At 44.7% G+C, this 13,593-nt stretch overlaps 1 protein-coding gene across 1 annotated transcript; it reads right to left on the bottom strand.

The window, feature by feature from the left end:
- Positions 1-57: 57 nt before the first annotated feature.
- On the bottom strand, positions 58-13,563 carry LOC129833223 (uncharacterized). Its single transcript, XM_055897639.1, has 2 exons — positions 13,391-13,563; positions 58-2,639 (listed from the first exon to the last, which is right to left on the bottom strand). Exons 1-2 carry the CDS (start codon positions 13,410-13,412, stop codon positions 679-681), a joined length of 1,983 nt encoding a protein of 660 aa, XP_055753614.1. The 5' UTR covers positions 13,413-13,563; the 3' UTR covers positions 58-678.
- Between the last annotated feature and the right edge of the window lie 30 nt (positions 13,564-13,593).

Genomic DNA, 13,593 nt, shown 5'->3' with positions numbered 1-13,593 from the left:
TATTCTGTGCACTCAATATTAATGTTGATCTGTATAAAAGAGAAAATGACAAGGACATTTTTATCAGATTTCATTTTATTATGCATTTCAATTCTTTCCCCTTCAAAAAGCCACAACACTGCAACTGAATACATAATGTGAAATGTGTTATACAGTACAGTACTTAATTTCAGTTGTGAAGAGCTAAAAATATGTTTTGTAATACTGGACCCAACTAAAAAGGTCGTAGATTAAATCTGTGGATTTATGAAAATCTGCATGCAGAAATAGATAACTGTCTTTCATTAAAACAGTAAACTACTGATTTGATTGAATACAGTAGAAAACCATATTCTATAATGAATTAAAATGAACTATAGGATCACAAGAAATCATACAAATGGTGTAAGTGCATACCAAAAAGCTCAAATAACCACGATAAGTGCTTGAACAAAGCTAAAACGATAGTTCAGTAATATTGTGAGAAGATACTTCACTGCAGAAGAGCTTTAGTTTATTAACAGTGAAGAGGAAATCACACCATCCACTGCCAGTAAAAAGAACAAAGACTTGCAACATGTGCTTTTATTGATAATTGTGATAAGTTGCTTAATGATTGAACCTGAATCCACATTTTGAAAGGTCCTGAGAGTATCTTTTTCTTCTGTGGTCTGGTGGTGTTGCAGACCTAACTGTCCTTTATTTGTTCCAGTAGATCTCATAGGACTTCTTCTCTGTGTAGTTGGCGTCTGCTGAGCTGTTGCTGTTCCTGACCCTCTCCTTCACTACCTTCACCACCAGCCCTCCTGCCAGGGCAATTCCCGCTGCAGCCTTGCCTATCTCTGCCACCGCTGTCATAATGCACGCTGTCGCTCCCATGGAGCCCCAGGCACCAGAAACAACCCGCCCTGCAGATCCACACACCCCACCGGCCTGAACCAGCGGCCCACTCACAGCCACCCCATCTGCCACAGCTCCAGCTGCACACTGAACAGCTCCAGCTGCAACACTGCCCCCAGTGGCCAATGCTTGCTGCCCAGCTGCTACTGAGCCGATAGTAGTAGCATTAGCCACACCTACTGCCCCTGCTGCAGTGCCCACCCCTGTAAGGGCAGTTGTGCTGACAGCTGCACCTTCCAGAGCAGCCCCCAGGGCCGCTCCTGCCCCCATGGCACCCCCCACCCCTGCTGCAACTCCCACTGCTGCAGTCCCAATCAGGCTCACCTGCCCTAGAGCATCCAAGGCAGCTGCCCCAGGACTGGCAGCTTCTGCCCCAGCTAGGGCGCCCACAGATCCCCCCAGCACTCCTCCGGTCGCTGCCCCGAGAGCCATGGCTGTTTTCCCTGCGGTTGCTGCCACTATGGCGCCCACAGCTTTTCCCATCCCTGTGCCGCCTGCCACCGACATCCCAGCCAGCTGCCCAGCAGCAAAGCCAACAGTGTTCCCCATGGCTGCAGCTCCCGCCGCTGCAGCTAGAGGGGCAGCCGCCCCGAACACTGCCCCCACGACCATGCCAGTGGCTCCAGCAGCCACCAGGATCTTCACTTTCTCTAGGACCTTCTCAGAAAGGGCAGCCTCCCTCCTGAACTGCCCCAGGGCAGAGAGGAAAGACTGCCTCCTGCTCAAGGCCCTGTCGCTGCCCCGCCGCCTGGTCCTGAACAACTCCCTCCACCTGTCCCCTCTGTCCCTCGGGAGGCTAACGGCACTTCCTTTCCTCTCTTCTGTCCACCTCTCCACCTTCCTTCCCTCCTCATTTACTCCTGCTCTCTCCAGGTCTCTCTTCCTTAATCCTGAACCTCCCACAGCTGCCCCCCTCCTCTCACCCCTCCCACTCCGTTCTAGATCACACTTCCGCCTTTTAGCTATCTTGTTCTCCCTGTCTGTCATCTCACTGCCTTCTCCCTCCCCTCTCTCTCTCACCATCCTCTCCTGCTCCTCCCTGATGGCAGCCTCAGCCTCTCTGAACATGGTGTTGGTGTAGAAGCCTCCATTGTTCTCTTCCACAATCCTCTCCACCTTCTCCAGCAGCCCTACAACCTGGTGCAGGTCACTTGGGTCTCTGTTGTTGAGGACGTGGTACCTGCCCCCACACCTCTCTATCAGGGCCTTCAGCTCCACCGGTGCGCTGGCTCCGAGGTACCCCTCCATCCCCCGCCCTTCTAGATCATCACCACGAGTGAACAGGACTAGTGTGTGGTCATGGACCGCCCCCTCCCCAAATATATGGACCATGTCCCTCACGGCTCGGTCTTCATCCTCAGTGTAGCGACCCAGTGGGATCACCAGGAGGAATGCATGGGTGCCTGGGGCACACAGTGCCACACACTTGGCTATTTCCGAATGAGTCTGCTCAGCATCGAAGCGTGTGTCTCCAAAACCTGGCATGTCTACCACCACCACTCTCGTCCTCTTCCTCCTGACTCCTTGTCCTTCCTCCTCCTCAGTCAGGTCTGCGCTGCCTTGTTCACAGACTTGGGTGACTGAGCTGGCGCTGAGCTCTGACAGGAAGTGCCTGCGGCCCAGGATGGTGTTCCCAGAGGCACTCTTCCCTGATCCTGTCTTTCCGATCAGGACAAGACGGAGCTCTGTGGCTAAGGACACATCCTCCTCCTTGCTCTCCGAAAAGTCACCTGGGTCTTTTCCCTCCCCTCTTCTCCTTCCTGGATGGACATGGAAATACAGTTTAATTTCTAATGACACAAAACAGCTATACAGTATTATTAGCTGCAGATTTAGCAAACAAATAGAAAATACATGTATCACATAAAAACAATATGTTGATATCAATGATAGATACATATCATTAGCAATCCAGGGATATAGATATGTATTGGCCAATGAGAAGCTTTGAAGCCACCGGTCAGCCATATTGGCACTCCCCAGAAGAGGCAATCCTTCATAGGAATGAATGGACTTCTACAGTATTTCAATTAAATGTTTCTACGACAAAATTACATGTATTTAAGCATTTTTTGTTGTTCTAGTGGGGAAAGTAAGATTAAAAAATATATATAAAGTAAACTTTAAAGGCATGTAGCAGCTATTTCTCTAAGTTACTATTATATGTGTTTCTGTCATTGAGAAATAGTCTCAATAACTTAGAGGTCACCAAGAAAACCTTGCCAAATTACAAACTCTTAAATCAATTTTTATAATACTGTAATATTGTTTTAAAAGTTGGGTTAAAGAGGTTCTCTCAAAATCAGCTCTAACTTCAGAAACAATCCCACAACTCCCCGCGGTCAGCGTCACAGTGAGGAAATCAAAATGCATGCTCAGCCTTCATATACTTGTGGGTAAAACTAATAAAAAACATAACTTGTGTGTTAGTGGTATGGAGCTAGCTAGCAATTGCATTTTTATTCATCAAGATGGCCAAGCTGTGTGTGGTAGCAGGGTGTAGCAACACTTACTATGCAAATGTGAGTATGCCTCTATGGCGAAACAAATTAAACACTTCGTAAAAAGTGGGATACATTTGTGAGAATGAGAGGAGCAAATCTGGCATCTACTCGTTAATCTGCGGGGCACATTACATGGCTATCAACAATGAAAGGAGGGCTTCAAGTCAAATGATTAATGCTAAAGTAACCAAATTAACATGTCTGCCAGCTGTTGGTAGCTAACTGCTGTCATACTATAGATAGGCTTGTACTATGGGAAAATATTTGTGTGTTTCTGTATAGAGCCCTGTGACTGGGACTGAAACTGTCTGTGTGGATGGCGGGCTAAATGCAACACTTCAGCCATGTATTCCATCATGGATATGGTGGCATTTCAGAAAAAGGAGCCAGGTTTTCTTTGGAGGGGTGTATTGTGAATTTTACTCATTGGAAAAATTTAGTTTTAGATCTTAGGATTTGGTATTTATTAGGATCCCCAATAGCCGCTGCAAAAGCAGCAACTACTCTTCCTGGGGTCCAACGGAAACATTACATAATATAGCACATTATTAGTCAAGGACTGAACTACATTAATTTAAAACGTCACACATAGCCTACATTCAGTGCATTCGGAAAGTATTCAGACCCCTTCACTTTTCCACATTTTGTAACATTACAGAAACAAGATTCTCTGGTCTTATGAAACCAAGATGTAACTATTTGGCCTGAATGCCAACGACCCTATGCACACAGCCAAGACAATACAGGAGTGGCTTCTTGAAAAGTCTCAATGTCCTTGAGTGGCCCAGCCAGAACCTTGACTTGAACCCGATCAAACATCTCTGGAGACCTGAGCTATGAAGCAACGCTCCCCATCCAACCTGACAGAGCTTGAGAGTATCTGCAGAGAAGAAATGGAAGAAACTTCCCAAATACAGGTGTGCCAAGCTAGTAGCGTCATACCCATGAAGACTCAAGGCTGTAATCGCTGCTAAAGGTGCTTCAACAAAGTACTGAGTAAAGGGTATGAATACTTAAATTAGATGTTTTTTTAAAACATTTATTATAAATGAGCTTAAATGTCTAAATATTTTTTTTTGCTTTGTCATTATGGGGTATTGTGTGTAGATAGTTTTTTTCCCTCATCAATGTAATATATTTTTTTAAATAAGGCTGTAACATTACAAAATGTGGAAAAGTCAAGGGATCTGAATACTTTCCGAAGGCACTGTATATCAAATGACTGTCTCTTCACAGTCCCCTGTGTGCAGTAAGGTGTTATTTTATCTGGTTTTACTTCTAGCCATGTAGTCATGGCTCTATTTAATACTGTGTGTTTCCCAGCCTCTGTTCTGGACCTAGGGAATGTGAAGAGAATTCTGGTTGCATGTCTTGTGTTGTACCGATGAGTGTCTGAACTTTGTGCCAACTGCATGAACAGACAGTTCGGTACCTTCAACACATCAATACCTCGCACAAAGACCAATAGTGATGCAGTCAATCTCTCCTCAACTTTGAACCAGTAGAGACTGACATGCATGTTAGTCAGTAACATGCATGTCAGTCTCTACTGGTTCAAAGTTGAGGAGAGATTGACTGCATCACTATTGGTCTTTGTGCGAGGTATTGATGTTGCCCTCTGTGTACATCTAAGTGCGATATGTGCTGCTTTGTTCTGGACCAACTACAATTTACCTATGTCCCTCTTTGCTGTACATGACCACACAGCTTGGCAGTTGTCCAGGTAAGACAAAACTAGGGCCTGTAGGACTTGTCTGGTGGACTGAAATGTCAAGAAGGCAGAGCAACGTCCTATCATGGACATACCTCTTCCCATTTTAGCCACCATTGAGTCTATATCAGTGGAGGCTGCTGAGGGGAGGACGGCTCATAATAATGGGTGGAATGGCGGCGAATGGAATGGCATCAAACCATGTGTTTGATAACATTCCACTGATTCCACTACAGCCATTACCACGACCCCATCCTCCCCAATTAAGGTGCCAACAACCTTCTGTGGTCTATATGTTTTGACCATGATAGCTTTCTACCTAGGGTTACAACCAGCAGTTTAGTCTCCTGAACTTGCTCAATCGACACATTATTCAATAATATATCTAAATAGGTTTAGTGTTGAGCGAGTGATTTGTCCCAAAAATGCTCTATGTTAAGGTTGTCATTTATTTATTTTACTGTTGCAGCCGACGTGTATACTATTGAGTCGTCAGCGTACAGACACACACACTTTATTCAAGGTCAGTCGAAGGTCATTAGTAAAAACAGAAAACAATAATGGCCCTAGCCGGCAGCCCTGCAGTATACCACACTTCAATGTTGTCACAGTTACTTCTTGTTAAAGAGGCATCAGCTAACATTAGCTTGCTATAGCTAACTATCCTCTTCCTCCATTCCTGAATTAATTTGTGTCTGTTTCTTTCTAGCTGGCAAAAAAAGATTTTGTGTACTGCCATATGTCGATAAGATAGCCAAGTTTGTCACTGGTACAGGCTAATAAAATATTCTAAAGCTATCCAGCTAGACAGTGATATCTGCAAGCTAAAACCAGGAAGAGAGGGAGGAGAGAATTCACTTTCTGTTTAATCTGCTGCTGGCTTGATAATGTTCACTCAACACTATGTTCACTTTTCCAGATGTAATTGCCAAAATGATTTTTTACTCAATAAAGATTATATTTATGTGAATATTGTAGAAAAATCCTCACAACCGTTTTCCATTACTAAAACAGGTACAACCTGGTGCGCACCAGCTTACCATGTACAATAGGCTGCGAGTCATCAATTTTTATTTTTTTATTTTTTATTTCACCTTTATTTAACCAGGTAGGCAAATTGAGAACACGTTCTCATTTACAATTGCGACCTGGCCAAGATAAAGCAAAGCAGTTCGACACATACAACAACACATAGTTACACATGGAGTAAAACAAACATACAGTCAATAATACAGTGAAAAATAAGTCTATATACAATATGAGCAAGTGAGGTGAGATAAGGGAGGTGAAGGCAAACAAAATATATATATAAATAAATAAAAATATAAAAAGGCCATGGTGGCGAAGTAAATACAATATAGCAAGTAAAAAAAAGTTAAAAAAGTAGAGATAGTAGAGATAGAAAAAAGTAGAGATAGAAATAATGGGGTGCAAAGGAGCAAAATAAATAAATAAATACAGTAGGTAAAGAGGTAGTTGTTTGGGCTAAATTATAGATGGGCTATGTACAGGTGCAGTAATCTATGAGCTGCTCTGACAGCTGGTGCTTAAAGCTAGTGAGGGAGATAAGTGTTTCCAGTTTCAGAGATTTTTGTAGTTCGTTCCAGTCATTGGCAGCAGAGAACTGGAAGGAGAGGCGGCCAAAGGAAGAATTGGTTTTGGGGGTGACCAGAGAGATATACCTGCTGGAGCGCGTGCTACAGGTAGGTGCTGCTATGGTGACCAGCGAGCTGAGATAAGGGGGGACTTTACCTAGCAGGGTCTTGTAGATGACCTGGAGCCAGTGGGTTTGACGACGAGTATGAAGCGAGGGCCAGCCAACGAGAGTGTACAGGTCGCAGTGGTGGGTAGTATATGGGGCTTTGGTGACAAAACGGATGGCACTGTGATAGACTGCATCCAATTTATTGAGTAGGGTTTTGGAGGCTATTTTGTAAATGACATCACCGAAGTCGAGGATTGGTAGGATGGTCAGTTTTACAAGGGTATGTTTGGCAGCATGAGTGAAGGATGCTTTGTTGCGGAATAGGAAGCCAATTCTAGATTTGACTTTGGATTGGAGATGTTTGATGTGAGTCTGGAAGGAGAGTTTACAGTCTAACCAGACACCTAGGTATTTGTAGTTGTCCACATATTCTAAGTCAGAGCCGTCCAGAGTAGTGATGTTGGACAGGCGGGCAGGTGCAGGCAGCGATCGGTTGAAGAGCATGCATTTAGTTTTACTTGTATTTAAGAGCAAATGGAGGCCACGGAAGGAGAGTTGTATGGCATTGAAGCTCGCCTGGAGGGTTGTTAACACAGTGTCAAAAGAAGGGCCAGAAGTATACAGAATAGTGTCGTCTGCGTAGAGATGGATCAGAGAATCACCAGCAGCAAGAGCGACATCATTGATGTATACAGAGAAGAGAGTCGGTCCAAGAATTGAACCCTGTGGCACCCCCATAGAGACTGCCAGAGGCCCGGACAACAGACCCTCCGATTTGACACACTGAACTTGATCAGAGAAGTAGTTGGTGAACCAGGCGAGGCAATCATTAGAGAAACCAAGGCTGTCGAGTCTGCCGATGAGGATGTGGTGATTGACAGAGTCAAAAGCCTTGGCCAGGTCAATGAATACGGCTGCAAAGTATTGTTTCCTATCGATGGCGGTTAAGATATCGTTTATGACCTTGAGCGTGGCTGAGGTGCACCCATGGCCAGCTCTGAAACCAGATTGCATAGTGGAGAAGGTATGGTGGGATTCTAAATGGTCAGTAATCTGTTTGTTGACTTGGCTTTCGAAGACTTTAGAAAGGCAGGGTAGGATAGATATAGGTCTGTAGCTGTTAGGGTCAAGAGTGTCCCCCCCTTTGAAGAGGGGGATAACCGCAGCTGCTTTCCAATCTTTGGGAATCTCAGACGACACGAAAGAGAGGTTGAAAAGGCTAGTAATAGGGGTGGCAAGGGCCTCCCGGGTGGCGCAGTGGTCTAGAGCACTGCATCGCAGTGCTAACTGCGCCACCAGAGTCTCTGGGTTCGCCCCCAGGCTCTGTCGCAGCCGGCCGCGACCGGGAGGTCCGTGGGGGCGACGCACAATTGGGCTAGCGTCGTCCGGGTAAGGGAGGGTTTGGCCGGTAGGGATTTCCTTGTCTCATCGCGCTCCAGCGACTCCTGTGGCAGGCTGGGCGCAGTGCGTGCTAACCAAGGGGGCCAGGTGCACGGTGTTTCCTCCGACACATTGGTGCGGCTGGCTTCCGGGTTGGAGGCGCGCTGTGTTAAAGAAGCAGTGCGGCTTGGTTGGGTTGTGCTTCGGAGGACGCATGACTTTCGACCTTCGTCTCTCCCGAGCCCGTACGGGAGTTGTAGCGATGAGACAAGATAGTAATTACTAGCGATTGGATACCACGAAAATTGGGGAGAAAAGGGGATAAAAATTTAAAAAAAAATAAAAAAATAAAAAAAGTAATAGGGGTGGCAACAATTTCAGCAGATAGTTTTAGAAAGAAAGGGTCCAGATTATCTAGCCCGGCTGATTTGTAAGGGTCCAGATTTTGCAGCTCTTTCAGAACATCAGCTGACTGTATTTGGGAGAAAGAGAAATGGGGAAGGCTTGGGCGTGTAGCAGAGGGGAGGGCAGTGCTGTTGACCGGGGTAGGGGCAGCCAGGTGGAAAGCATGGCCAGCCGTAGAAAAATGCTTATTGAAATTCTCAATTATAGTGGATTTGTCGGTGGTGACAGTGTTTCCTATCTTCAGTGCAGTTGGAAGCTGGGAGGAGGTGTTCTTATTCTCCATGGACTTTACAGTGTCCCAGAACTTTTTTGAATTTGTGTTGCAGGAAGCAAATTTCTGCTTGAAAAAGCTAGCCTTGGCTTTTCTAACTGCCTGTGTATATTGGTTTCTAGCTTCCCTGAGAAGTTGCATATCACGGGGGCTGTTCGATGCTAATGCAGAACGCCATAGGATGTTTTTCTGTTGGTTAAGGGCAGTCAGGTCAGGAGAGAACCAAGGGCTATATCTGTTCCTGGTTCTAAATTTCTTGAATGGGGCATGCTTATTCAAGATGGTGAGGAAGGCATTTAAAAAAAATATCCAGGCATCCTCTACTGACGGGATGAGATCAATATCCTTCCAGGATACATCGGCCAGGTCGATCAGAAAGGCCTGCTCGCTGAAGTGTTTCAGGGAGCGTTTGATAGTGATGAGTGGAGGTCGTTTGACCGCTGACCCATTACGGATGCAGGCAATGAGGCAGTGATCGCTGAGATCTTGGTTGAAAACAGCAGAGGTGTATTTGGAGGGCAAGTTGGTTAGGATGATATCTATGAGGGTGCCCGTGTTTACGGAATTGGGGTGGTACCTGGTAGGTTCATTGATAATTTGTGTGAGATTGAGGGCATCAAGCTTAGATTGTAGGATGGCTGGGGTGTTAAGCATGTTCCAATTTAGGTCGCCTAGCAGCACGAGCTCTGAAGATAGATGGGGGGCAATCAGTTCACATATGGTGTCCAGAGCACAGCTGGGGGCAGAGGGTGGTCTATAGCAGGCGGCAACGGTGAGAGACTTGTTTTTAGAGAGGTGGATTTTTAAAAGTAGAAGTTCAAATTGTTTGGGAACAGACCTGGATAGTAAAACAGAACTCTGCAGGCAATCTTTGCAGTAGATTGCAACACCGCCCCCTTTGGCCGTTCTATCTTGTCTGAAAATCTTGTAGTTGGGGATGAAAATGTCTGAATTTTTGGTGGTCTTTCTAAGCCAGGATTCAGACACGGCTAAAACATCCGGGTTGGCAGAGTGAGCTAAAGCAGTGAACAAAACAAACTTAGGGAGGAGGCTTCTAATGTTAACATGCATGAAACCAAGGCTATTACGGTTACAGAAGTCATCAAAAGAGAGCGCCTGGGGAATAGGAGTGGAGCTAGGTACTGCAGGGCCTGGATTCACCTCTACATCACCAGAGGAACAGAGGAGGAGTAGGATAAGGGTACGGCTAAAAGCTATGAGAATTGGTCGTCTGGAGCATCTAGAACAGAGAGTAAAAGGACGTTTCTGGGGGCGATAAAATAGCTTCAAGGAATAATGTACAGACAAAGGTATGGTAGGATGTGAATACAGTGGAGGTAAACCTAGGTATTGAGTGATGATGAGAGAGATATTGTCTCTAGAAACATCATTGAAACCAGGTGATGTCATCGCATATGTGGGGTGGTGGAAATGAAAGGTTGGATATGGTATAGTGAGCAGGGCTAGAGGCCCTACAGTGAAATAAGCCAATAAACACTAACCAGAACAGCAGTGGACAAGGCATATTTACATTAAGGAGAGGCATGCTTAATCGAGTGATCAATAAGGGTCCAGTGAGTAGAGGTTGGTTGGGGTGACGGCGATCCAGACAGCTGGCCGGGTAGATGGCTATCGGTAGCAAGATAGCATAGGATGGAGGTCTATTTTTAGACACCTCGTGCGTTTCCGTCGGTAGATTAGTGGGGTTCCGTGTCTTGTAGAGGGGATCAATCCAATTAGCAAAATAGATATAGTGACCCAAGAAAAAAAAGAAAAAAATTGTCCGAAATACTTATTAAGATAGCAGCCGATAAGACAGCTAACGATTAGCGGGCCCCAGGTGAGCGTTCAGGTAACGTCGCGACGGAGGTGCCAGTTGGATAACTCCCTCGGGCAGATAACGCCGACAGTCAATCGTGAAGGCCCGGTGGGGCTCCGTATCTGCAGCAAAAAAAAAAACGGGTCCGGATAGGTGACTGTAGCCCAGGAATGGCTGATGGAACTCCTCAGCTGGCTAGCTCCGGAATAATTTAAGTTTGCTCCGGGATCGACGTAAGCCAATAGTCACACGGTTTGCAGCTAGCTAGCTGCGAAATCAAGGTGCAAATGTCCAGAGCCTGCGGCTGAAATCCGGGGAAACTGAGAGAAAAAAAAGGCCCGGTATGCTCCGGTCCGAGTCGCGTTGCACAAAAGTGCCGGTAGATTATCGAGCTAAAGGAATAGCTGATGACCACAAAACGTGGGCAGCTGAAACACCAACGCTAGCCAGCAAGCCGGCTAACTTCTGGGCAGCTTCAAATTAGCTTTCGGCTAACTTCTGGTTAGCTTTCTGGCTAACTTCTGATTAGCCCCTGGTTAGCTTCACTGTGGATTTTCAGATTTGAGGTAAATAATACTTTTTTGTTGTAATTGGTGAGGCGGGTTGCAGGAAAGCTTTTGTAGTTGAGTTCTTGGATAATAAAAAAAATATAAAAGATATGCGAAGAAGGTGTAAATATATATATACAGGACAAGACAGTACGAGGACAAAAATGACGTCTGAACTGCTAAGCCATCTTGGAATCAATGTGACTATCAATGACTATCTTGCGTTCGGCCCTTCCCGGCAGTATTCATGTTTTAATATACAGGGAGCATAAATTGTACAATTATAAACTAACAAAGAATTTTTCAAGTTAGAACCCATTTATATGTAAGCAATAAGGCTCGAGGGGGTGTGGTATATGGCCAATATACCACGGCTAAGGGCTGTACTGAGGGCTAAGGGCTGTACTGCATGATGCAACGCAGAGTGCATGGTATATTGTCCATATTCATAGGTTGCACCTCCGTCACGTCATTGCTATGAACATTCTCAAGCCCCCTCCATCGGCGGCACCGTAGTGGTGCCCTAAAGTGGTGATAAGCCCAGTCATTCTGGACAGAGACTAACTACTGTTTAGTCTAAACTACACTCTACTGCCTCGAAATACAATGAAATTGATAAAGTAGTAAAATATTTAGTAGGAAACAATTTTGCCAGCATTATCATGTCGTCAAATTTACTTTAGACAGATGTCATTAACTAGGAAAGTTGTTCAAAAAAGTTAAAATCCGGTGTGTTCCCCCAACTTTAGCTAACAAAAGTTATACTGCATCTGAAGTCCATCTGGTGACATCAAAATGAGGACGAAAGGTGTTCCTTCTAATTATTTGCCTCCTTTTGAATGGCATTGTATTTCCAAGCCACTAACGCACTTTTGATGAAATCTTCATCAGCGCTCATTGACGATGCACTGAGTTTAATGCTCAGTCGGGCATCAGTCCAAAACATGCGTCATCTTTTTTTTAACGAAACATGCAACTAATACCACAAACCCCCGAGGTGCCTTATTTTTATTATAAACTGGTTACCAACGTAATTAGGAGAGTAAAAATACATGTCTTGTCATACCGGTGGTATACGATCTGATGTAACACAGCTTTTAGCCAATCAGCATCCAGGTTATAACAGTCAGGGTCGTTTGAGTACTGAATGTTGATTGGCTGAAAGCCGTGGTATATCAGACCGTACACCACGTATGACACAAAATTACTTGTTCACTGTTCTAATTATGTTGTACCAGTAAAGAACCTGTGGGGTTTGTGGTACATGGCAAAAGGGCTGTATCCATCGTTGCATCGTCCTTAACAGCCCACAGCCGTGGTATATTAGCCATACACCACATGCACTCGGGCCTTATTGCTTAAATATACAGCACCAACTAACTAAATAAATACATGACAGGGTCCATTATCTGCTACCTGGACTTTAGGGAAAATGTTAATATATTTCATGTTCATTTTTTATATTTAGCTTACATAATATAATTTCAAAGTATGCATTAATGTGTCTAATAGAATAATCGTGGAAAAAACAAATGTAGACAATAGACGTATTTCTGTAGCTGGCGAAGTGCCAAGATGGCTTCAAAACAGCGCTGGTCAGTAATCTATTTTATATATAAATAATTGGTTGACAGACAAGCAGCTGATTGTGACATTACTTAGGCTAGGTTCATATGTGCAGTTTTCAGCTGAACAGTCTGCAAATTACACTCGTTCTGAGAGACTAGGCCTACTATTTATACAGTTAAGCAATTAGCCTAATCTATCCACTGTGTATTACATAATTTGGTGTAGGCCTGACCTCACACCATTCTTTGACAGGCTGGTGAAGAACAGTCAGGAATGTTCAACTAATTTACGCCGCAGATTGTTCAGCTTTGTTTTCCCTTGTGAAAAACAGCACTGTTTCTTAACGTTGACTAGAGACCACACAATCATTAACTAAACATTGCAAAAAGATCAATCTTCAAATAGCACGTTGGTTAACTATTTCCTATTCTTTGAAGTATAAATAAGACTACGGTTAGCTAACGTCAGCTAGCTAGCTATCTCTGTTGTTGACAGCTTGCTGCTAGCTAATGTTAGCTAGATTTGCATGAGTTTTAACTTAGCTAAATGCTATGTTCCAAACTGTCAAATATGGGAGAAAAAAACAAAACTTGGCCTACCCGATTCCACGAAATTAGACATGATCTCTGTCTGATTAAGCTTCAAGTCTACATTCGGGCTTGTTGTGTGGTGAAGTGTTTATGGCGGAGATTATTCTTTCTGTTCGGCAACAGTCCAATGACTTTAACCAAAAACAGTGGGGGGAAATGACTTCATGACTGTCGATTGCGCGCCGTCTAGTGGCAGATGTTATGCATTCTGA

The sequence above is a fragment of the Salvelinus fontinalis genome, chromosome 34 (genome assembly GCF_029448725.1).
Source record: "Salvelinus fontinalis isolate EN_2023a chromosome 34, ASM2944872v1, whole genome shotgun sequence".
NCBI classification, from domain to species: domain Eukaryota; kingdom Metazoa; phylum Chordata; class Actinopteri; order Salmoniformes; family Salmonidae; genus Salvelinus; species Salvelinus fontinalis.
This window is presented reverse-complemented; position numbering and strand designations above follow the sequence as displayed.